The 27429-nt window shown below is 35.6% G+C and overlaps 1 protein-coding gene across 1 annotated transcript in view; it reads right to left on the minus strand.

Moving 5' to 3' along the window:
• anapc1 (anaphase promoting complex subunit 1) overlaps nt 1-21685 on the minus strand; it is a 63653-nt gene extending 41968 nt beyond the window's left edge. Inside the window, exons 1-16 of the mRNA XM_026223473.1 lie at nt 21472-21685; nt 19871-20107; nt 19577-19732; nt 19321-19363; nt 18824-18930; nt 17348-17430; nt 17163-17236; nt 15865-16007; nt 13395-13618; nt 10942-11151; nt 10741-10836; nt 10561-10651; nt 9425-9490; nt 8127-8264; nt 5930-6070; nt 3797-3857 (exon numbers count right to left, since the gene is read on the minus strand). Coding sequence (XP_026079258.1) covers nt 3797-3857; nt 5930-6070; nt 8127-8264; nt 9425-9490; nt 10561-10651; nt 10741-10836; nt 10942-11151; nt 13395-13618; nt 15865-16007; nt 17163-17236; nt 17348-17430; nt 18824-18930; nt 19321-19363; nt 19577-19732; nt 19871-20083 — 1846 coding nt within the window. The 5' untranslated portion in view covers nt 20084-20107; nt 21472-21685. The remainder of the gene's footprint in view (nt 1-3796; nt 3858-5929; nt 6071-8126; nt 8265-9424; nt 9491-10560; nt 10652-10740; nt 10837-10941; nt 11152-13394; nt 13619-15864; nt 16008-17162; nt 17237-17347; nt 17431-18823; nt 18931-19320; nt 19364-19576; nt 19733-19870; nt 20108-21471) is intronic.
• Nucleotides 21686-27429: the final 5744 nt, after the last annotated feature.

The raw sequence follows: 27429 nt of genomic DNA on the forward strand, positions 1-27429 counted from the left end.
TCTCAATTCTGAATTTATTTGTTGCGATTTTTTAATAAATATCCCACAATTTTGAGCTTTTGAGGGGCACCTAATTTTGTGGTAAAAATGATCTCTCTTTAATACTTGCTCAAATTGCTAAACTCAAGCATAAGCAATCATAACAATGATGCATGCCTTAGCAAACACCACTAATACATGTTATTTAGTCAGCTGTCACACTGATCTCTGATGAATTAATACCATATTATTAGATTAAGATTAAACATAATATCATTTTTAGCTGGTATCTCCCACCCCCACGTGTGTAGATCCAAAATAAAAAGTGTAGGTGAAGATAATGGAGAAGGTTGCACGCGGAGGTGATCCTATAGAAGAGTGCACACGGAGGGGGCCGCCACTTCAAAGGACAGTCGGAGCTGGAACGCACATCTGAGCGAGGAGGGACGGGTTTACAGATAAGTGTTTGACTACGTGACACGGGGGCTACAAGACCTGATAAAGACAACCAGGATGTTGGGATCTGAGGGAGGAGGGATGCATGGGGTTTGGTTGGATTTGATTTCTGTAACAAGATGAAATGAAGCAAAGAAAGTGTAGGACTTTTGAACCTTTATGTAGTTCCTTGAGCAAAAGCCTTATTACTAAGCCATAATTTCTAAATTTGGAAAGAAATCCGACACTTAAATTTTTTTAACACAAAAGCTAAATAAATAATGGGGAAATTGCTTTTTTTATTAAGTGATCAGATATTCAGTGTTCAACATGATCAAGTGTGAAAGCCTGTTTCTTCAACAGAATCAAAAAAAAAAAAAAAATAGGGCAACTTTGTCTTTTTATCTAACATTTCGGGTTTTATTTCTCACAATTATGAGTTTATATGCCAAAATACCTTTTTAAATTGTTTCTCAGAATTTTATTTCTCACAATTATGAGTTTATATCTCCCAATTTTGAGTTAACATCACATATTTCAGATTATTTTTTTCCAGAATTGTGAGTTTATAACCTTTAAATTAGACATTTTTCACTGAGTTTATATTTAAAAATTTTGAGTTAAAATCTCCCAATTCAGACTCCCTCAAAATTTAGTTTGTCTTGCAAAGTTCACTTTGCATCTCCCAATTCTGACTTTTTTCCCCTCTAAATTTATATCTGATTTAAGGGACCCCAAGTTTTCTGGACCGAAGGATCTGTCTTGATCCCAAAAATGCATTTTTCATTAAAAAAATGTTTTGCTACATTGCATTTTTCATTCATATTAATGCACAAAATCATATTACTTACAAAAAGTGAATCTTCTGTTCAGATTTGCAAGATATCTACTTAAAATTGCTAGAGATAAAGTAGGAATTGTATGCTAAAAACCTTGCAATTTCTGATAATAAATTGTGAGAGAGAAAATATGCCCTGAATGCAAGTCAGAATTGACAGCTTTTTTTAAGTGGGTTTCCATATTTAAGTGTGAGGATTTCACAGGGAAAATTTTTAATGGTGTTTCACCAAGACATGCATGAATATTAATATTAGCATTGGAGTATTATAATATTAATATTATAGTATAGTAATTTAAACAAACCCTTATTTAAAAGTATTAAAATTCAGTAGTAATTCCCCACGTTTTTGTTACGTACATGAACAATTCCTGAAATCACACAGCTTGTTAAGTAAAGACACAAGTCACATCTCTGATTTCAATTTTGTATTCAGAGCAATTCAGAGCTACTTTGCAATTTCACAAATTTGCCTCATAAAATGCAAAAGAATTCATTCATCCTGCTTTGTCACTAGATCTAGGGAACAATAGAGTACTGTAACTACATACAGAGTATGAAATCTTTAATGAATAGAGCATACTACCAGTAAAAAGTGCAAAAGCATCTTTTGTTCACAACTAAACGTGAATCAGGGATATCTAAAATGGCATTTTCCACTTCTTTCATTTCATCTGCTATCGTTTAGCGTCACACCACCACACTTTCAATGACTGCCTGGAGCTTAATTAACAAACAAACACAGAAAGGTCAGGATGGAGCTGAATAAAATGCCACTTTATTAGCAGTACAAAGCCTACCACTTTTTAAACTAAAGCACTTATTAACAGGAAGCTGGCATTAATTGAGAAAATTGTAAAGAATGCCGGATGGGAAGATGTCGCACGCAATTAGTTCGAAACTAAAGGCCAAGATAAGTGAAACAAATCCGCCAGGGGGAATCTGCACCCACGGTTGGGATCTGACCAGTGTTTGTCCATTCAAAAGACATCGTTATAATGCTAGCATGCTCTGGGTGATAGGTGGTAAAAATTTAAATGGTACAAATCAATTGCAAACAGCTCTAATGACATCAACAGACCCAAAGCATGCATCATCTCCACTTCCTGGAATATTAATAGCAAACACATTAGAAAAGGTCAAATGTCTAAATGCAGAAAGCGTCAGGAATGACTCAGTTTTACTTCACAGTAAAGCATAACTGCATTCATTAGTGACAGATCCTTGGGCACATCATTTATGCCTAATGAATCAGGATCTGAGTTTTACCAAATAACTACAAAACAGCACTGTTAGAGTCTCACAGGAGTGCGGGTTGAAAAGCGGCAGTGTTCACATCGTCAGAGGATTTGAAGACAAGATGAAATATGTGCATCATGATGACAATTAAATGAAAAGGTCACCCAAAATTGAAAATTTGCAGAAAATGTACTCACCCTCAGGCCATCCATGATGTTGATGAGTTTGTTTCTTCATCAGATTTGGAGAAATGTAGTATTGCATCATGCTCCTCTGCAGTGAATGGGTGCCGTCAAAATGAGTCTAAACTGCTGATTAAAACATCACAATAATCCACAAGTAATCCACACCACTACAGTCCGTCAGTGAATGTCTAGTGAAGTGACAAGTATAACGTACTCCTATTCTGACCAAAAATGTTAAAAATCTTAATGATGGATTTGTTTCCTATAAACATGCAGCTTTTCACTTCACAGGACATTCATTGATAGAATGGAGTGCTGTGGATTACTTGTGGATATTTGTGATGTTTTTATCGGCTGTTTAGACTCTCATTCTGACGGCACCCATTCACTGCAGAGGAGCGTGATGCAATGCAACATTTCTCCAAATCTGATGAAGAAATAAACTCATCTACATCATCGATGGCCTGAGGCAAGTTTTGTTTTAATTTTGGGGTGAACTATTCCTTTAAAATGTACAATCCTTTTACATTTTAATTTAAAAGCCCTTTATTATACCATTGACGAAAAAGTTGTATTGCAATAAAGCACTAACAAATTTTTATAGAAAATAAAAATCAAATAATAGTTTAAAATTAAGCAATCTGACACACAAAACACTCAATAACACTTAATGTCTAATTAGTTCATGTTAGATGATGCATTAGCTTAGATAAACTGACAATGAGCAGTATCTTTTTAAGCAAAATAAATACAATTACTTACTGATTGTTCATGTTAGCTCACAGTGCATTAACTAAAACTAATTGACTACCGACATTATGCTTGTATTTATGTAGGTTTATTTATTGGTTTAACATTTGATGATGTTATTTATTGGTTTATTAAGTAATATTAGAAATTAACATTAAGATTAAAAAATGCAGTAGTAGTACATGCTGTTAACCACTGTTAACAAACAAAACCAAAATAGTGACTACATGTAGAAGATATTTTCATGAAAAGACCAAACCTAAAAATTCAAACTGACACCAGGAGGACGTGGGGCTATTTTAAAATGAGTGTTGTGAGGAAGTGATGCATCACGCGGTTAGACTGCATTTATGTGAGCGTTTTCTCTTACCCAGCTCTGAAGTGGCCAGCTCGGGAATGGTGATTCTTAACATGGAACCGGAGCTCAATTCCTGAACAAGAGAAAAGTGAGGGGCGGATATTAGCGCCACATTCTTAATTAGCTGTGCGAGTCTGAACTAACAGGCGTCACGTTGCTATTTCTATCTGGTCGAATTCTGTCAAAAGCAACCAAGCTATTGTTGCCCGCTTTGCTGAAATAAACTGAAAACAAAAGAACAATTGCATGCATTAAAATTCCAGCAGGCATTCGACAAAACAAACCGTAGACGCTGGCTATTTTTAAAAGCCTTTCTTAGAAGCATATCATCCCACATAAGTTGGTAGTGGCAAGATTGCTTTGACAGGCCTGTAAGGGGATTTCTTCTGGTAGGACATGCCATTCAGTGGGAAATGACAACGCAGAGGGGCTGACTGCAGGGGAGCAGACTTTATTGAGTCTTGTTGAAAGAGTGACAGGCTCTTGGTGCACATGTCTGAGCCGGCACACCATGTCGGTCATGTCCTGTTACTCTGGCAGCCCTCAATTACAGCCGGCCACTGTACGAAAAAAGCAATTACCAGAGCCTGCCTTTAGCAGCAGTGGTCAGCACAAACGAAAACGCATGCATCTTGACCCTGTTTGACATTTTGAAAATGCATTTAGAAAGCAGCTGCCACATTTACATCCAGACAGTGATATATCAAGACAACCAGGTGGATTTATCTGAATTATGTGCCCATTGTAAGATTTACTGGCATTGGACAAAAAACCAAGCCCATTTGGCTGACTAACAAAAGACTAATTCTTCCAAAATATACTGACAGATATTTAATGGACAAACGGTTCACCTCATTTGTTATCAGTCAGTAAAATGTCTATGAACTATGAAAAAAAGGCAGCTGTGACTGCCAAAACTTGACCATAAAAAATAGAAAAAAACTGCAGCAACATTTTTGCAACTGATGTACATAATGATAAGAGAATATACCAACCTGCTTAAATATTAAAACCTGTTTTGAACATTTATAATACACTGATAAACCCCAAAATACACGGGTGGTAATAAGAAATCACATGAGAAATGTAATGCATTCAAAAAAAACAAAAAACTACAACTAATAAACACTTATTTCCATGAAAAACCATCAAAATGTAAAGTGTCACAATTCTGGGAATCTATGGTTTTTCATGTGTAGATTTTTTTTTTTTTTTTGATAGTATGATATTTATTTAGGATTACATTTAATAGCATGTACTGTAACATTACATTAATAAAACATTTTACAGTTTTTCACCATATAAATTGACATTGAAAATTACTTTATTCTGTAAATACACATTATAGATCTTATTTTGAAAATGTATGTGCCTTAATGTTTAAATCAAAATTATGTTGCTACTTCAGTTTCTGTATGACTAAGTAGGTTGTAACGATTCACTCAACTCACGATTCGATTCTTTTTTTTTTTTTTTTTTTTTTTTTTACAAAATGAGATTTAAGGCAAAGAATAAAATCTAAAATAAATAAAATTAAATGTGTCCTTTATCATTGCATGGACAAAATGCTGTACAATTCCTTTGTGAAAACTGAAATATAACTATATAATATACTAATATAACACTTTATTATTGCTCTTTTGTTGGTTTTGATTGCTTCTATTGTCGTCATTTGTAAATCTCTTTGGATAAAAAGCATCTGTTTAAATGACAAAATTTAAATAGAATGTAATGTAAATAACAATGCAATTGAAATTTTAAAAACAAATGCCCCAAATTAAATAAATAACAAATAAAATATGGACATTATTATAGCTTTATACAGAGGCAAGATAAAAAGAAAAAAATATCATCTATACTTTTCTAAAAAGTAAGTTTCCCTCAGACATGCATTCAAATAAACTCTTACCCCTCGAATCCGGCCAATTCGTTTAGCATGTTATACTAGCCATCATCAGTTATCATCCATTCATAAAAAATAATCAGCCATCAGCATCAGTGCATCTGGTTTCTAAAAGAGCTTTTTTCATGATTTCTGTGATCCGCAGAATTGTAATCACCGGTAACAACATCAAGCATCTTAATGACACTAGAACATCAATGAACTGTGTTGAGAGGGTGTTATAGGAGATGAGTCGGACTGACCAGCGTGACTCTGTTGCTGACCGCGTCTCGGAGGGAGTGGATGTGAGGTGCGGCCTGCTGGAATGAAGAGTCTTCCAGCCAGGACGACTCGTGGTGCTGCGCAGCGCTGCGCACCTCCAACACAGGAGACGGCATGCCAACCTGACAGCAGCAGATGAGGAATACCATGAAAAGACAAGACGTAAAACACACAACAGCACTGCAAGGTGTTCCATGTTCAAGTTTGATGAGGTTAATGCCCATTATTCAACTTAAGCCAGTTCATTTTGATTACGGTGTAAAGTTCATTTTTTCAGAAACTAATTCAACTGAGCAAAAAGCAGCTCAAACGAAGAAAGTAGTGTGGATATTCAGCTCAGGCCATTTCAATGTTAATTCAATGCATTTTTGATTTTGCCAAATTCGTTAATTATAAATAGGGATGCTCCGATCACGATTGTCCGATCGTTATGCGCATCTCGTCAGTAAAGCCGGTTCTCTAATCAGCGGTTAATTCCATCAGGTGCGTGATCTCACATAGAGCAGCTGTTACTACACAGAGCCGTTGTTAATAGAGAAGATGCGCAGATCCACTTCATTTTCAGCGTTTTTTCGGCGCATCTTCTCAGTTAACAACGGCTCTGTGTCGTAACAGCTGCTCAATGTGAAATCACGCACCTGATGGAATTAACCGCTGATTAGAGAACCGGCTTTACTGACGAGATGCGCATTAACAATCGGACGATCTTGATCGGAGCACCCCTAATTATAAATACGTTCGATTCAGATATAAAACAGCTTTGTTTCTGAATATTAAAGAACAGTTGACTTAGAAATTACATTTAGCTAAAAATGTTATAACTCTCAGGCCATTCATGATCAGAGCAAATTTTGAGAAATGTAGAATTGCATCACTTGCTCCCCAATGGATGCTCTGCAGTGAATGGGTGCCATCAGAATAATAGTCCAAACTGCTTATTAAAACATCACAATAATCAAAATATAATCGATTAATTAATTTTCTTGTGAATCAAAAGACTGCATGTTTGTACAAAACAAATCCAGGTAAAGTTAATCCATAATAATGCTTCCTACAGTGAAAAAAAAATAATTTCAAAATACACTCACATATTCCTTATAGGGTGGCAATATTCTGGGTGTACACTTATATGTTAGCCAGAAGCAACAATTGGACGTTAAAAATGTCTTGATGGATTTATTTCATCCATACACACACTAAACTGTTCACTTCACAAGACATTAAGTTATAGACTGATGTTTTTATCAGCTGTTTGAACTCTGGAATCTGACGGCACCCATTCACTGCAGAGGATCCACTGGTAAGAAAAGAAAAAATGAGGTAATGCAATATTTCCACAAACCTGTTCTGATGCAGAAACAAACTAATCTACATCGTGGATGGACTGAGAATGAGTCCATTTTCAGCAAATTTTAATTTTTGGGTGAACTATTCCTTTAGGGTGTCTTTTAATCGCCAACAAAGCAAGAAAAAGGCAAAAGTGGCAAGGATTCCAGACTCCGTAAGGTGACAAAATGGGGAAGAAAAGAAGAAGAAAAAAGTTTTCTGGCCGGAAAGCTTAAAAAAATATTGTTCATAAAGTTATTTGCAGCTCTCGTAACCATTATTAGTAGTAAATAACCATCATAAAAAAGCAATAGACTGTGATTGAAATGTGCTTGTCCACACAAGTACATCATCTGCCCCTAATGTAGTTCTGTAGTGAATAAAATTCAGTTTGTGGTTTAGGAGACTTTTGCAGGGACTAGAGAAGCTTTTATCAATAATGCAATACTTCATGTTAAATGGTGGCTCAAAAAAAAAAAAAAAAAAAAAAAACTCCTCTAACACAATATCCATAAATACACTCATACGGGATAAAACCAGTCATTTATTAAGCATACTATCACTCATGTGGACAACTTGATCTCTGTTTCACACAATTAGATTATCAAAACAGTCTAGAGCCAAGTTGTTTGTGTTGTTTAAGAAGAAAAATAATGGAGCTGGACATATTACTGTGATTTAATACTGATGCGGATCCATTTGTAGAAACAAAGCGGATGGCCATTAGCATTAGGACACAATATCAAGAGTCGTCTTGAAGAATGCTGTCTTGTCTTACATATATGACTCAATTAGTGTTTTACTAATCAGCTACAATAAAACGCACACGATCCCGCAAGCACATTATAGTACCTCCTCCAGACGGCTCATATGCTGAACCGCGGCCCTTGCGGGGGTGCTGATGTTCTCCAGAGGGGTGCTTAACTGCGGCTGGTGGTTTGGCACACTGAACGTAGGAGACAAAAGGCCAGGGACAAACACTTTGCTGACCTGGAAGCAAACATATATCATTATTACTAGCTTAAACCATGATGGCTTTGTGTTACCATAAAGCTGAATTAACATTCTTTAATTTGTGCAAACTTTAGCTTTTATGCATTTTATTTAAGCTATGTGTGACTGTCTTAAAACCAAAACTTTTGAGGTTGTCATTTCCTTGTGAAATACATAAAGAATTAGATGCATAACAAGAATATTGAAGAATAGATTAGAACAATAAGAGTGTAATAATAATAAAATACAACTATTATTTTTATTACCATTTTGTTATGTTATATATATATATATATATTTTTTTTTTTTTGTATAATTAAATATTAATGCACATTTAAATGCATTTCAATAATAATATTTAGTAAAGGTGATCGTATTAAATATTTTTATTTAATTATATGTAGCATATTATAATATTATAATTCATATATACACACATATGCAGACATACATACATCGCTATATACACAATTTATTTGATTTATTTTATTTGACAGCAAAGAATGCCTGAAATGGCAAATTTGGAAAGGCTATTTTTTTTAAACCACTATTTTTATATTATATATGACAAATAACACTATAAATGACAAATCATGTTGGATAGCGTTGGGATGCAGCCTTCGTATTCTGTGGGATAGGTCACATTGATCAATCATATTTTCAATGAATTCTAGAACTTGAAAATTGGTTCGAGGTGCGTCATCCACGTCTGAAACACACAGCATCATCAGTGCTGCAGAGAAAGGGGCTTTTTATACATCAGTCATGCATGCATCTGTAAGTACCATCTTATGACATTAATAAACGATATGAATCTAACAGTATAAACAGATATCCTGCGCGCCTGTAAAGAATCCCTGCATTCTCTCCAGCACTAATCATCCAGATATGAGTGACTCACCTGGAACCAATTTTCAAATCTCTAGTGATTGGTGGGAAACATGATGGAATGAGATGATGTATTAGACTCAGCACTAGGCTTTGAGTGCAAATTGTAATGCGCAGATGCCTTTGGCTTTTTTAATAAAAGAGAACTATGCATGGCAGGAACGCTGCATATTACAGCATAGTCCGACTGAGCTGAAAGTAGAAAAATGATTCAGGACACTAATAATGTCATTTCAGAGGTGAAAAACGCAGATGAAATCAAGCCTCACCCGTGTGACTCCTGTGTACAAGACCAGACTTCCATTGGCCTCAAGCACCAGCATTGTATGAATGTCCTGTGAAGAAATGAAGAAAACGTGAAATTTAGGTCTTGATGACAGTGGAGGAAAAGAGGAAGACACTTATAGCTGATGTTCAAGATTTACAAACGTCACGCTTATACGGTGTAAATCCCTCATCATAATAGGAAGCAGAAAGATCAAATCTAAATGGATTTCAAAAGTGATTCTAAATGGAAACATTTGCAACTCTTGTTACACTGATCTTACAATTTATTCAATGGTTAAAAGTGAGTGTTTGTCTATTAGTAAACAACTTAACTTCCAAACAATACAGATTAAATAGCAGAATACTATAGAAAGAGTACTACGGAAACTATAAGCTCATGTTCACTATAAGGTCAGCATCAAATTATATATTAAAAAAAAACAATCCATAGTATCTATTTTAAATGCAAATCAATCATATCCATGCATTTGTTTTATTGTTAAATTTTTTGACCTTATAACTAAAATGTTAATCTTTTGGTAAATTAATTTTATCTTTTTATTATTGATGTATACATGACCAGTCATTTAATCTGTTAAACTGCGGCTTTCGCATTCTGATCGTGGTTATTCAATCTAGTCAATTATTTGAGAAGAGCAATATTTGTGCCATCTCAATCACATTTTGGCATTCAAATTTAAGGTCTTGAATGTGAAGCAGGGGGGTCATAATATTACAGGGAGTAAAAATAGATTTAAAAAAATTATAGTACAAGAACAGTCAATGGTGTTCTTTTATACAAAATAAAGGCTTGTCGCTATTTGATATACATACTGTATTACAAAATTCTTGATTGCGACAAATGTAGCAATATCCATATCTTAAAATTCAGTCAACAACTGAAGCATAGAAAAAAATCTGCATCTTAAATTGATGATCTTTTTCAATAACCTGTTTCACTCTGATGTACATTCACAATGCCGAAGGAAAGATCTGTCACTTCTTCAGTTTATCGTGACTTTAGCAACAGTACAGATAATATAGAAAAACAGTTACTTCCCAACATTCAAGACACATCACGGTGACAAAGTCTTTGACATATTTCATAATGATATATTTGACAAATTCAAAAACTCACCTCAAGAGGGGCAGCATCTTTTGCGGTGATAACGGTCACTGATGCAAATATCAGTTGAGAGGTTTCATTGCTCTCAAGGAATTTTACACACCTGCAAACAGCACACCAAAGCTTTAAATATGCAAAGTGATCCATCCTATTAATGCAGAAGTAAAACTACAAAATAAGCCACACATTCACCTGAGCTGCTGGTGGGACTCGACCAGGAAGCACAGGTACCGGTTCTCACACAGGTCAGAGGTGATGAAGACTTTAGCAGCCTGGCAGCCTTTCTCCCTGCACAAGAACGACATGACACTGATTTCAGGGCAAACATCAACAGTAACTTCATGCTCTCGGCTTATAAACACAGGGAATGGAAACTCATGAGGCTCAGGGCACCTGGAGATAGCGCTGGTTTCTGTCCACAGCTGCTCAATGCAGAGGTCTGGTAGAATGGGCTCCATCTCAGGCAGCAAGGCTGTTTCGTTCAGGGTGCTGTTGGGTGAGGCCAGGATGCTGTGGCCCCGTGGAGACGGCGTGTGGCAGGACATGTTGAAGCGCTGAGCTCCGGAGAAAGAGGGCGCTGCAATGCCGGGCGAGTGAGCCCGACTAAGTAAGGAAAGTTAAAAAGAAACCAAAAATTTGTATTTTTTCTTTATTTTACTTTTAGTCTTTTTATATGAATTTATACTTTTTAATATGATCTTTTTCGCAAATTCAAATTTTGTGATTTTATGATCTTTTTCACAAATTCAAATTTTTCTTTTTCACAAATTCACATTTTTCACAAATCACAAATTCAGTATTTACACACCATACACTAATGTTCACCAAATGCATTACCGTATTTTCCGGACTATAAGTTGCACTTTTTTTTCATAGTTTGGCTGGTCCTGCGATTTATAGTCAGGTGCGACTTATCAAAATTAATTTGACATGAACAGACAAATGAACCAATAGAAAACATTACCGTCTTCACTGCTCCTGTAGTCTACACTGAAGACATAGAGCGCCCTCTCGCGGCTGTAGATGGTAATGTCTTCTCTAGGTTCCAAATAAATGCGATTTATAGTCCAGTGCAACTTATATATGTTTTTTTCCTCATCATGACGTATTTTTGGACTGGTGCGACTTATACTCATGTGCGACTTATAGTCCGAAAAATACAGTAATTTGATTAAAAATGCTGTAAAAACAGTAGTAGTGTCAAGTATTACTATTACAATTTATAATAATTGTTTCATATTTTAATATATATTTAAAATATGATTGAGGTGAATTTTCAGCATCATTACTCCAGTCTTCAGTGTCACATGATCCTTCAGAAATCATTCTAATATGCTGATTTGCTGCTCAAGAAACATTTTTATTCTAATCAATGTTGAAAACATTTTTTTTTTTTAATTCTATGATTACCGTATTTTCCGGACTATAAGTCGCACTTTTTTTTCATAGTTTGGCTGGTCCTGCGACTTATAGTCAGGTGCAACTTATTTATCAAAATTAATTTGACATGAACCAAGAGAAATGAACCAAGAGAAAACATTACCGTCTACCGCTCTATGCTGCTCAGTGCTCCTGTAGTCTACACTGAAAACACAGAGCGCCCTTTCGCGGCTGTAGACGGTAATGTTTTCTCCTGGTTCTAAATAAATGCGACTTATAGTCCAGTGCGACTTATATTCCGAAAAATACGGTAATATAAATTTGAAAAGCATTAATTTGAAATGGAATCTTTTGCAACATTATAAATATCTTTACTGTCACTTCTAGTGTTGTCACGGTACCAAAATTTCAGTATTCGGTACAGATACCAGGGAAAATCCACAGTTCTCGGTACCAATTTCGGTACCAAAAATATACTATTAAAAAAACAAAAACAAACTATATATAAAATAAAATAAAACCAATGCCGTTCTTTATTCTTATTTACAATTGTGTTTTAAGTTTTTCTACAAGAAATTAAATTTGGGTGAAACTTGTTTACTGTTTTTCATAATTATATTAGTCTTTTAATTAATGAAATTTAAACATTTTATTTTTTGGTAAATAAAGGGGATTTGCTTTTAAAATTAAACCATGGAAGAAATATTGTGCAATTTACTTCTTTAAAAAATATATTTTTATGAATTTTCTTAACAGTAGTAGCAGTATCGCATACATTCTACTAAATAATAGTAATATTTCTAGCACAATGCTTTTATGTAAAGATGAACTTTTATTTTGACGGGTTGATGTGAATACCTTTAAATTGACACTGGTTTTACTCAAATGAAATGGTAAAATGCTTGTGAAGTGACTCAGAACAGTTCTGGTGATGTTGTGGATGTATTCATGTCCTCATTGAGACGGCAAATGCTGAAATTACTAAAAGCGTCACTCGCGCAGAACATGCAGGATTCATATTTCAACCAACTTTTGCGGCTTAACATTTACAGATACTGGTTGATATGAAGATTTGATTTGATTAATTTATGCTAACTTTGACAAAATCCGTAACTGTCCATATTAAAACGTAAGTTTCATTTGAAACCGGATTTTGATATTCTCTCCGTGTTTTCTGCTTCACGGAAACCATAGAGCTAACATTTTCATTTTTTTTATACCAACTTGGTCTTTTGACAACACTAGTCACTTCTGATCAATTTAATGTGTGCTTGCTAAAAAATTAAAAATTTTATCTTACTGACCTTAAACTTTTGAATGGTAGAGTATATAAATCACATTTTCACATAAAAATTATACTGCCCACAACAAATTTGCAAACTGTGTACAATATACAATATAATATGCAGAAAAAGCATTCCATGTTTTTTTCCAAGCGTTTCCAGTAACCTCCTGCATGAACGCACCTGAGAGCAGCCATGTTTGAAATGCTGGGCGAGTGAACACGTGAGTGCAGGCCCGGGGAGGCAGGGATTCGGCTCTGGTTGTGCAGGGCGTGACAGTGTAAGGGCGAGGCGGGTGAGTCTAGCCGGGTCACGTTTCTCAGGTGGGTGCTGAGGAAGCTGGGGGCCGCATTCGGTGTCTGAACCGGCCCAGGTTGGTCTGGACACTTCAACACTGTGGTCTGCTCCTGAAAAACCCACAACAATCTAAACTACATCCTTAGATTTAAATTAACACTACTTTCTAAAAATTAGTACATTAAGATGCATTGAATTCATCTTTTAAGGAAAACTAAATATCTACAACTACAACAGTATTGCTCAGGTAGTTTTCTCAGTGTAATACATTTTATTTTACAATACCATTGAGCTTCAAAGAAAAAATCTAATATAAAAAGATTGCGACTGACTTTAAATCTAAACAAAGAAAACGTAAATAAGCAAATTACTTTAGCCAATAAAAAGGTTAATATATCTATCGTTTATTGATAAAAAATAAAACAGAGTCAAAGACACCTGTGCTAGTGAACTTATTTAAACCAGTCTTTAGACTCGATGACATTTGACACTCAATGTTAAATCTAATATCAAACAAAAGTATATATATATATATATATATATATTAGTGCTGTCAATCGATTAAAAAAAATTAACTAATTAATCGCACAATTTTTTAAAATTAATCGCGATTAATCGCGATTAATCGCAATTAAAAGACTGAAACTTTTTGGATATGTAAATGTAAAATGTAAATAATTAATGTAAACTCAAGACAAAGAAACTATTTAAATTCAAAATATGATTGTTTATTGGAATTTTTGTTTAACTTGTAACACAGATTTTCTCATGTAAACAACATACCTGCAATAAACCATCAATATCCTCCAAATTAACTGTTGGCTTGAAAGCCATATTTATTACAGAAATAAAAACACAGGCATGTAAGTACCATTTGAATTTCAAAACAATCAATGCCAATAAAAAACAAAAATGATTTCCATGTTGAATTCTAAGTGGAATGCAAAAAAATTCCAAAGTATAGTCATTGCCAGTGCTTTAAGTGGGCCGGTACGCACCTGTACTCAGTACCGCCACTTCCAAATATAGCTCTTGAGCGTACCGTCACCTCTCCGTGCGCCCAGAACGTGCTTGAAGTGTACCGGTACGCTCATTTGGACATCTGTTTTAATAGAGGTTTTAATCTTTTACCTGCACTGCCGATTTTCAGAGCGCCCTTCACAATGCAAGCTTCCTAATTCATCCCACCCAGAGCAGAAACTACATTACCCATACACCCTTAAATAATACAAGTGAATAGCGCATGTGTCGCTTTTCCCACTGTTAAGTGTCAACAACTCAACGTGGCCGGAGAAGGTGTGTGAAACTCGTTGTGAGTTATACTAAAGCAAAATCTTGAGTATTTATTGTCTGATAAACATTAAAAACTGTCTGCGGAGGTTGAGTCGTCCTGCAGCCCCCGCTGGCTGCTCATTGGCTGCAGCATCTTTTTTCTAAGTTCAAAAAAAAAATACCGTAGACGGCAAGGCACAAATTTAGATATTCATTTATCTAATTAATCTATAGCCTATGCACAAAGACAATATGATCTTTTTGTCCCCTTTTTGTTTTAAAGCTTGATGAAGAGAGAGAGCGCAAGTTGCTGCAGCTGCGAGGAGGACAGTGATGCACGCGCACAGGAGTGATTGACAGTTCACAGCACTGTGTACAAAAAATACTCCGCTACACAATTATTTCGTTTTTTCGTTTAAGCTTATTAACGTTAGCGTTACAGAAATGTCTGATTTACGCACTGTTACAGTCATTGTTGTTGTTTTTTTAAACAATGACATTTGAGTTCATGATTTTAATGTTGCTGTTTCTTGTGGCAGACTAAATGAACAGTAATGTTTCTTGTGGCAGACTGAAGAGTAATCCGGCAGAGTTTTATACTGAAACTTTCCGTCTAAAAGTCCTTCCTTGGTCTAATCCATATTTATTTGCACGTTGAACACACTTAGGCCACAACTGGAAATAAAAAAAACTGCAACCGCGTTAATTGCGTTATTTTTTTTTAACGCGTTAAATATTTCAAATTAATCGAATGCGTTAACGCGCTAATTTTGACAGCACTAATATATATATATATATAAGTAAATACATTCAGGTATACATTAAGAAAAATATATTGTTATTAAATATATTTATATATATTATATAATGTGTATACATGTAAATATTTTCAAAATATATACAGTATGTGTGTATTTATACATACATAATAAATATAAACAGTACACATACATATATTATGTAACCAAAACCCTTTATTTTGGATGCGATTACTCACGATTAATTGATGTCATGCTTTCACCATTAAAATAAAGACTTGGAAACAATGTCTGTAAATCATAATGTCTGAGTGATGCAAACAGACCTCAGGTGTGACTTTGCGCAGGTTCCAGACAGTGTGTGTGCACTGCTGTGTGTCGTATGTCATGATGATGGAGGGCTCGTGGCAGGTGAACACTACTCTCAGAGCGCTGTCTGTAACATACTGGAGACGGGACTCAAACAGACCTGGACCAATGAGTGGGAACAACAGAGCATTAACTTATGACATATTCAAGAGTCCAGAGATCCACAACGCATCCAAGTCGTTATTATAAAGTTAATTCAGTTGTTTTTCCAACGACCAAGACTAACATGTATCAAATGTATGGTTTTGGTAAGTCAATAAGAAAACTTTACGAGTTAGCCAGTAGCTTTATTAGGAAATAATACATGGTTTAAATTGAATTACATGAGCGTCAGTCTGCCTCTTACTGATGCAAACATCATGAGTGAATCAAATAAAAATAATACAGTACTTCTACAAAAGAAAAAACAACTGTTTATCTGGGACCATGGTGTGTTTACTTAAGAGGTTTTGTATGTGGTGACACATTATTAAATACTTCTCACATTAAGGAGCCAAAAAATAATAATATTAGGGCAAAAATATATATCACAAGGGGTGGTCACGGTTTTGTCAGAGGTGCAGATTTTTACAGAGACTGACTCATCTTGAATATTATGCTGCAAACAACACAATGACCTGCACAGTCATTAATATGCAAGATAAAGTCACGTAAAAAAAAAAAAATGCTAAATATAGTTTCATGGCACTAAAAAAAAAAAAAAAAAAATTTCTGGATGGCAAATATCAGAGTTCCAGGACAGAAGACCATGGAGATTGTAAGCGCAAAATCATGATACTTTATGCCAAAATTATAAATAATTACTGATTGCACAACCATAATTTCCCTTACATAATCAAACAGTTACTTAATAATGCTGATAATCTCAAACGTTCCGTCCTAAGGTAAAGTACTGTTATTGTTCAATATTATAAAACATCTAAGGCAAAAAAATATTTTTGTTAAAATCATATCAAATATTAAAGCACAGGAAGAAAAACAAAATTGTGAAATGTTGTCTAGGCAACTAACCGAAATAAAATAGGTTTTAGTTGAATAACTAAAATCGCTAAAAACAGAAACCCAAATAATAATAAAAGCTAAACAAAAACAAACAAACAAAAAAAAAAATGCACAACTAAATCACAAAAAAAAAAAAAAATTCTGAAATTAAAACTGAAAATGCAAATATAAAAGCCAATTTAAAATAAGAATATTACATCAGTATATAAACAACAAAATGACACTCAGAATGTGCAGAATTATTAAGTCTTACCGGTGGACTTACAAACAACAGGAGCGATTTCATCTAACGGATGCAGCATGCTGAACAGAATCGGGAGAGGTTCCCTGATAAAGAAATTCAAATCACGAGCGTTTGTTTACAACAATCAAATGCTTACAGTGACAGTATTTATATGTTTAATCTTAAAATAGAATAAATAAATAAATCAAGCGTACCCGATGGGGCTCATGTGGCCATCAACTGTAATATTTTTGCGCTCCAGAAGCAGGCCAAACTTAGTTGACCAGAGAGCGGAGACCTACGAATGAAAGCCGGTTAGTTAATCGAGAGAAAAAGCAACCATCACAAGTTTTTTTTAGCTGATGGAACACAGCATTTCACAGCTAAAATGTAAAGCTGAAGGTATTTTTATGCATGAAATAAAAAAACTAAAACTTCTTTCTATAACGGAAAAAAAAACTAATGCCTTGCATTGCATCAGAGAGTTTCAGACTCTTCATTCCAGTCCCGTTTTCCCTCGTCAACATTATAAATGCATAGATCTAAAATAAAAAAAGCCTCTGGGGCCGAATACGCTCATGTAAAATAAAGCCAGCTTTAACCAGAACTTTATTGTGCCGTCTAAATACCGTTACTAAAACCAAACCGTACTTCTTTCCATGCCAAAAAATCCATTATGCCTCATGAAACAGACATCTACCACACATCAGTCACTGAGCTAAGAAAGACAGTCAGGCTGAATAAATCCCTGACAGTAGGGCTGTACAAAAAATCGAATGCGATTTTCATGCGCATTTCATCAGTAAAGACACTTGCACGTGTGTTCAGACCAGGGTTGCCAGGTTTTACAAAACAAATCCTGCATGCTTGCTTTTCAAAACTAGTCCAAAACGAGTCGCGTTTCCAGGATGTTCCCTGATAAAAATTGCTTCCCGGGGTTTTTTTGGCAGGGTTGCCTTGGTAAAATTTTAGGGGCTAAATATCACGTTATTAGTATTGTCGCTTCAACCTGTGGACATGAAAAACAACCACAGACTGGGCAACACTGGTTGGCATTTACTAAACAGAGCCGTGATTCACTGACAATCTATTTTCAAATTTTTAAATCGCAGGCGATTCTTTTTCGATTTTGTGTTAGTTGTCGGTAGACTATGGCTCTGTGTAGTAACTGCCGCTCCACCTGTACCAGTGTTGCCAAGTCTGCGGTTGTTTTTCATGTCCGTGGTTTGAAGCAACCCCAATACCAATAACGTGATACTTAGCCCCTAATATGCGAATTTTACCAAGACAACCATGCCAAAAAACTTACATTTTTAACCCAGGACGCAATTTTTATCGGGGAACCTCCTGGAAACACGATTGGGTTAGTTGTGGACTAGATTTGAGAAGCAACTGGGAAGGATTTGTTGTGAAAACCTGGCAACCCTGATCTGAATGCTCGTGCTGGAGATATACTTCTAATTACAGGAGCATCTTTACTGATAAGATGCACATGAAAATCGCATTCGATTTTTTGCATAACCCTACCTGATGGCACAAACAAACGCCCGCTGGTGACAATGGCTCTGCTGGAACATTTCCTCCAAAAACACAAGGCTGATATAGACATTTGAACCAGATTTGGAGGAGTCCATCATATAACAGATATACTGTTTGGAAACTCAACAGACAGAGGTATCAAGCGTTCTGACCTGGAATGGGAGAGGTGATATGAAGTCTTTCCCACTCATGCTGTGGACATTCACACAGGTGCTTTGGACGATACACACCGTCTTCTCCACAACGTCTTTTACTGAAGCTCAAGGGATAAACAATCACTCAACAACAACAAAAAATTCTAGGAACAACATTTAGCATCATATACTTGCTACTGACAAGATACAAAACAATTAAAATGCAAAAAATATATAAGAACATGCAATAAAAAGACACAAAGATTAAATAAACAAATAATGAAATATAAATTATATACTGATAAAAGTAATAAATGAAAATACAAAAATCCATTAAAAAGTAAAAAAAAATCTATTAAATATAAAAGTAAACATTTAAAAAAATAAATGAAAATAAATTGCAAAAATAAAACAAAATTATATTAATAATAAATTTTTTTTACCCCTTTATTTATTATTGTTTACTTTATGTGTGGAAACAATAATATAACAACATAAACATACTCAATTCTTACCATCATTTTTAGACTGAGGGACGGTGAAATTACACCAAAGAGCCTATAAAATAATTTGTAAAATTGTCAGTATGAAATGTGATTCTTAATATAACAGCCGCAAAAACCTTTTAAGCACATGAAAAATTTATTTTGTATTGCATACAAAACTACTACTACAAGTCAAATGGTAATTACAATATTTTTCACAATGTAACCTAAAATGGCAATGTTTGTTCATAGAAAAGGTGTAGCATGATTTGTTTGCAGACAGTACCTGCTGAACTGTGCTGTCTACAGTGAAGGCCTTGTAGACATACGAGGCTTGATTCTTACTGCCATGACTCCATATGACCATGTTTCCAGCCACATACAGCTCCTCCTCATATTCAACCTCATAAGGAGCAGTTCCCTTCCTCAGCTGCCAGCGCTCCTGTCAATCACATCATAATCGTACTTCAAACAAGCAGTGTTTTCACTGAGAACAGTTTGATTTTGGTTAAAGGGGAAGAGCGATGCAAAACATCTCCTTTTATGTTCCACAGCAGAAACAAAGTCAAAAACAAACTACCTTCTCGCGCTCCTGTAGAGTGACCTCCTGAAGGGATCCCACGAGTCCAGCTGCCCCGTCAGAGGACCAGAGCTCAGAAGCCGGCTGGAGCTGCCGCAGCTGGAGATTCACAGCATTCGGGTGATTTCTGCAGTGCTCACGACCGAACGGGACAAACGACTGCAATTCGCCTGCGGCTATCATTGTGGCTCTCTCTTCATAGACGTGCGACATGAGTTCCCAATATCAGCATTATTTCTGTGAAACACAAACACATATTTACAGACAAACCATTGTGTTATGCATTGATATTTATGCAACCTTCAGTATGGCCGCAATAATGAGTCCCTTTTTATCATATATATATTATTAAATATCATATATATAACATATGACATGACTCACACCTTTTCCATAGACACTTTTGGAGCATTTGTTGTCTGTCCATATTTTTATACATTGCTTTTTTTCACAAAATTTGCCTCAATGTTCAATAAACAATATTCACCTATTATTTAAGTATTCTTGATATACCATTATAGATGTTTTATTTAACCTGTTAACTGCCGTTTACTTCACCCCATACGTTTACTTCATTATATTACAACTAAATCCTAATCTAATCATGACAAACTATATCTCGTTGGAAAGGTCTAAGAATTTGTATGTATTAGTTATAGTTTATTTAGCTTTAGTGGTTATAACTTCAAGGTAATATTTTAATATATTATATAGGATATTGTTATATCATATTTTATCCATGTCTTTTTCAGTTTAAACAAGATATATACCACCTCCATCCATCTTCATCATCTTCACACACATACATCTTTATTTCTATGCGTCCTCAATCACAAGCACTTAAACCTGTTAACGGTCACTCACATTTTTGAACATAGACTTGAGAGTACATGATCCAAACCTAAATCTTTTATAATTCATGACTGAAAACATTTTGTAACATGATTTTGATGTACCATTTTCATGGCAATGCAATGTTTGAATTTAAAATGGCTTTCAAAAGGATGCATTTTGAGATTTTAAGTTTTTTTTTTTTTGACAAAGGTCAGAACTCCTGTTATGATGTAGGTTTTTGAGGTGCACTCTTGCCATAAAATAATCTATTACTTTTCCTACCAAATTTTTAACAAAAAAGACTAAAACTTAAAAACGATACATAGTTTGTCATGATTAGATTAGGATTTAATTGTAATATAGTGAAGTACACGTAGGCGGCCCAACGAGGGGCCAGGTGGCAGTTAACAGGTTAATTTCTACTTTTTTTTCGCTTAAGTGAGCACACAAAGCAACGGTTCATCAGCTGCAGGCGAAAATACATAACTTACTAGCGATATCATCCAATATCATGTATCAGTGACAATTATATTTGTTATAATAAGCTTTTAATTCGTCACCTAATTGATTGCTGTGAAACATTTTAATACAAGCATGTATTACACTGCATAAGACCTCTTAGATTGTGTTATCACTTGTAACGGATAACAACATTTAAACAGTTTGAGGTAAAACACACTGTTTTTTATTTAACAGTACTGCAGTGAGCTCGTTCTGACAACATTAGCAGCGGCGCTACTGCTAACAACATCCGCTCAAATAATTACCTGCTAATAACAAATAGTCGAGCTTCCTGTCCTGGAGTGCGGTCCTTCCCTGTGACAGATGTCTCTCCCTCTGCAATCGCCTGCTCGTTGAACCCAACATACAAACACATCAAAATAAGCAGTGAAAACCGACTGAGCACGCTACACTGTTTCAAATGAACGCGGACATGTTGTTATCCCGTGACGCACTTCCGAGCGTCTGACCAATCAGAGAGCTCCGATCTGGAAGTACGCCGCGCGCGCATGTCCTAAAGCCAAACCATGGTTGTTTGATATAATTAACATGGTACTGAACACAACACTTTATTTCAGACACTTGTTTTTATAACATGTCCAAAAACATGATATTTCTAGGGTGAATGTCCTCAAAAGCCTAAACCACAGATAATTTTCTACAAAAAAGAAAAAGTGGCAGCATTGAAAATCAAATTTTTATGGGACTGATATCCTTTACATTTTCTTTCTTGGTGGTCAGTGCTCGTATCGTTCTATTTATAAAAGAATATAAAACCGACATCAAAGACTAGTTCTGGAACTATTATACATTTATTGCATAAGTTCTCAATCTTTGTAAGGTAAGAAATCTTTTATCGTTGTTATATGAAGGTGATGCTTCACAGGAGGCTCTGATGCTGCCTTTTCTACTTCTGATATGGTGAGTTTTCAAACTTTTTTTGTTAAAAATCTTTCAGCATAATTCAATCATTTATAGGTTTACAAGTGAAATATCTTGTAGCCTTGAAATAGTAATTACTGTTTTTTCACTAGATATATTAAATATGTTGTAGCCTATATATATATATATATATATATATATATATATATATATATATAATCAGCTCCTTAGAAGTGAGTGAGTGCAGTGCATGAACTGTGTCCTGCCGATTGACACAGTACCTATCTACCTAGGTTCTACCTTCTGGACCTCCCGCCGTAGCAGGTTCTTCTTCTGTGGCAGCACGGATGTCGTTAATGAGAGGCCATATGGTCTGATAGGACATACAAACAGGTCTGGAGGTGCACAGGTTCCGGCTCCTCAGATACAGGGACAGGTGAGTGGATCCTTGATAGAGCATCAGCTTTCGTATTTTTATGGCCTGGACGGTAAGTGATGATGAAGTTGAATCGAGTGAAGAATAACGCCCATCGAGCCTGATATGTTCTCTCCAGCCAGTGCCGCCACTCCTCAAGAGCCAGTTTAATGGTGAGCAATTCTCGGTTGTCGATGTCATAATCCTGATCAGCTGGGGATAGTTTCTTCAAGAAGTAGGCACAAGGATTGAGTACTTGGGGGTCACCTCTCCACTAGGATAACAATGAAGGTCCATCTGAGTGCCAGAGAGCTGGAGCAGTGCAGAAGGCGGCATTTATCTTCTGGAAGGCTTTTACCTCATTTGAGGTCGAACAGAGCCATTTAGATTTCAGGTGTAGGAGAGAGGTCAAGGGAGCTGATAGTTCACTGTAGCCACAGATGAATCAATGGTAAAATTTTGCGAATCCAAAGAAGCATTGAAGTTCCTTAATATTAGAGAATAGGCACCAGAACCAAACACGTCTTTAAAATGGGCTACGAAAGAGTCAAGGGATCGCATTACCTGGCATTACCAAGGGAGCAGTCTTATCTGAAGCTCCTGGTTCCAGTCCACAGTCCAATGACACACAAAGATTCCAGAGGCAGGCGGAGCACGGGTAAGTAGCAGTCTAATCACTAAGCTTATGAGAAGGACACAGAAGGAGTTACCTTGATATCAGCCGATGAACCTGAGTAGTGATAGTGCTCTGTTAACCAGGTACAGGTGCTCAATACTCAAGTGACTGAGTGTGTGGTTGAGTGATTGGTTCTGTGGCTGTGGATGGTGTCTCTGTGACACTAGCAGTGACAAAAGATTTTGGATGTGATGTTGCTAAAAGAGGAAATAAATAATTGTATAATTACTGTGACTTTGAATACCACCCATGTTTAATCATAGAATATTGGTAGTTTCTTTATTACGAACAAATTAATCACATATCAATGTTATAAACTAGCAACAACCACACTAAAACCCTAAGCCACATCTTATTAATAACACTTTTCTATTAGCTCTTTAAGTCTGCAGGTCACAAGTTGAATTTGAGTTCTGTAAGTGGAAGTGAAATATGATTAGAAAATCAATTTGACAAATATGGCTTGACATTTAATGCAAGCACGATATTGTATCGTGCATGCTGTGTTTAAGTTACTCATATTTGTATATGAATATTTGTTGTGCAATCAATAGAGGAATAGATTCTGTTCAAGTGAAACCACTATATAGATGTTCTGAGGTGGTAGTAAATTTCAGACAGTTTATTTCCCATAAACTCTGACACAATAGAGATGGACATGCTGATATCAAGATGAATTCATAAGAGTCAGAATAGGAATTGCATGCTTCCTCTGTAGACTCACAGGGATTCTTAATGTGCACTAGATAGTGTGCGACTGTTTGAATGTATTTCCAGTGTTGTCATCTCACTCGATTATTTTTCAATAAAACTCCTCCCTCTCACACACATGGCAAGCTTCACCTCAGGACTGATTTTAGTCCAAGTTGTTTCTGTGTATGACTGAACCCAAGTCTTTCCACTGCATGCACTGCTAAACTAGCTATTAGCAAGATTGGCAATATCGAATGAAGAACTACACGATACGCCAGAGTTGTGTAGAGAAAAAATATTTCAATAATGATTTAGAGCTGTCATATCCATATCCGAGTCAAGAGCATATGCAATACACAGGCAACTGTTATGGTACAGCATGATGTTCACACGTGTGAGATGACGTCCAGAAAACAGTTTGACTTTCTTTTCAGTGTGTGCAAAGATGAAACTATTAGTCATAGAAAAACCCAGAGGCCTGAAATATTCAATGCCAATTAGCATTTAATATTGAGTTGTATGCAGTGCTTTAAGTGGCCCAAAAGAGGCGCTGGTACTCGATTATAGCCATTTTTTTTTGATGACTGCCCTCATCCCCTGAGGTAACAACAACTATACAGGCGGCCATAATAATAAATCCTTTTATTAGTTTGTGGATTTGGTTGAGCTAGAAAGAACTGAACATAAATAAAATGTGCAAAAGGATTTTGAAAAAATACCTATTGAAAGAGCTACTGTATTACTGCATTCAAACTCCTGAACTGATTCAAAAGATTCGCGAAACCCGCTGGTTCAAATGATTCGCGAATCCGCTTCGAACTCACGAACTGATTCAAATGATTTGCGATCTCCAAACTGACTCAAATGATTCGCGATCCCGCTACGAACTCCCGAACTGATTCAAATAATTTGCGATCCCCACACTAACTCAAATGCTTCGCAAACCCGCTTTGAACTCCCAAACTGCCTCAAATGATTCGCGAACCCGCTGGTTCAAATGATTCTCCATCCCGCTCCGAACTCCCGAACTGACTCAGATGATTCGCGAATCCGCTCCGAACTCACGAACTGACTCAGATGATTTGCGAATCAGCTCCGAACTCACGAACTGATTCAAATGATTTGCAAACCCTAACTGACTCAAATGCTTCGCGAACACGCTTTGAACTCCGGAACTGATGATTTGCGAACCCGCTACGAACTCCCGAACTGATTACAATTTTCCCGCTCCGAACTCCCGAACTGATTCAAATATTCCCGCTCTGAACTCCCGAACTGATTCAAATGATTCGCGATCCCAAAACTGACAAATAGGGGGCCTGACACCTTGCAACTCAGACAAAGATAGTTGACAAAATCAAACTAATATAAACTCATATTGGATTTTAAAGGGTATTAAAAAAAAAATTGAATTTTCAGATTGATATTATTATATATATATATATATATATATATATATATATATATATATATATATATATATATATATATATATATATATATATATATATATATATATATATTACTATATAGATTTGAATACATTGTAAAATAAAGTTAATGTTAAATTAATAATTTTCATTTCTGGAAAAATAAAATAGGAGTAACTTCTGAGTCTGTTGTCAGCATTTAAACATCAAAATCATGATGCCTTTCAATAATATAATTGAACATAGCTACAATTAGGTTCATGCATGAATGAAAAAAACATGTTTGCATCCCAGGAGCTCTACTAGAATGTTATAGAGTGAATGCCAAGGAAAACATGAAGAAAAGAAAGTGAAAAATAACACAAATGAACGTACCAGTATGCTAAAAGCACGTTCTGGGCGCACAGAGAGGTGGCACTACGCTCAAGAGCTATATTTGGAAGTGGTGGTACTGAGTACTGGTGGGTACCGGCCCACTTAAAGCACTGGTTGTATGTGAATATTTTTTGTATAAAGTCTTGCATAATTTAGATAAATAGATTGTCAGTCAATCAGACAGACAGATAGATAGACAGACAGATAGATAGATAGATAGATAGATAGATAGATAGTGTTCATGCCTTGAATGTTAGCATTTTTTAAATACATTTTTTATCATAAAAGGAAAAAATGGATTTAAATGGATGAACCACGCAAAAAAAAAAAAAACGTAATGTAATTGGCCGTGCGGAGCGCTGGTCTCAGGAGAATGACGCTGTTGTCCTTAGCTTTCATAACAGATCTAATGATGCTCTGATAGCATTATTGCAGCTAATGTCCTCTGTGTGACCAGATATACAGATGTATTTACTGCATTAATTTGGATGCACTTAAGGGTTTGTTTAACTGATCCGTCACTGGTTTTTGGGCCGCAGTATAAAGACAACAATGGAAGTCGATACTGATGTGTTGACAGATTACAACTGACTCTTCCTCTACGAATATCAGACAAATGTCAATAATCCAAATATTACGAACCTATCATTAACATATTGATTTAATTAAAACGTCTTCAAACATTTTCAGTTTGTTAGGTATCCCTAAAGACATATTACTATTTCTTTATTGACAGGTACGTTGAAAGAGTAGATGGGAAACAATTAGGACAGGAGGGAAAGGGTCAGGAAATCACATGAGAATTGAACTTGCATGTTAATTGTGCTTGGATGTTCAAGCATCACTATTTCTATTGCTGATTTTAGGATTTGAACCACCTCCTAACACTATATTAAACTTCACAGTCTAATTCATCCAGTTAAATGAAGTCTCATGCTTAGATTCTGTCTTGATGTAAGCCTGCTACAGTGAATACAGAATTAAGACTGAAATTCCATTTGTAAACCTGATTTATTGACATTGCATCTGCAATGTACATCCCTCATTAATCACTTAATCCACCAGGAGACCCTAGAAAACAGCAATCAAGATCAAATAAAGCTGTTAAGTTCAGATGGCGAGAGGTCACTTTTACCACAGATAAATGTGAAAACCAGTGGGCTCACCGTACCTTTGTTCAAACATTGAGGATGGTCCTAATGCAAGGCCAACAGCAAGGTAACATAATATTATTGATTATGAAAATAAATTACGACCTTCCAAACTGAAATGAGTGTTCTGGACGACCGTTTCTAGGGTCTTGGTGGACACTCATGCATGTAAACATTTCCTGTGTTTATTAAAAGAGTCTGGTTTCTGTCACTAGCGGCTCTCAACAACTGACCATGTTTGTTCATTATTTTGGCAGTGATGTATTTAATGCACAGAGTGATCCTGTTAGGAAAGGGATTGAATCAGGGTTAAGATGAGGGTAAACCACAGCAACCCACAGAGAAATCCTTACTGATATGTTTAAAATCTATCTATCTATCTATCTATCTATCTATCTATCTATCTATCTATCTATCTATCTATCTATCTATCTATCTATCTATCTATCTATCTATCTATCTATTTATCTATTGTTCTGTTTCAATCGTTTGATCGATCTGTACCATCCATCCATCTGTTCTCATTCCATCATTCCCCAAAGATCCTTTTAGTGAACAGTACTTATAAGAGGCTTTATTTTTTAATTTTTTTTAACTAACAT

Source organism: Carassius auratus, chromosome 38 (genome assembly GCF_003368295.1).
Source record: "Carassius auratus strain Wakin chromosome 38, ASM336829v1, whole genome shotgun sequence".
Lineage (NCBI taxonomy): Eukaryota > Metazoa > Chordata > Actinopteri > Cypriniformes > Cyprinidae > Carassius > Carassius auratus.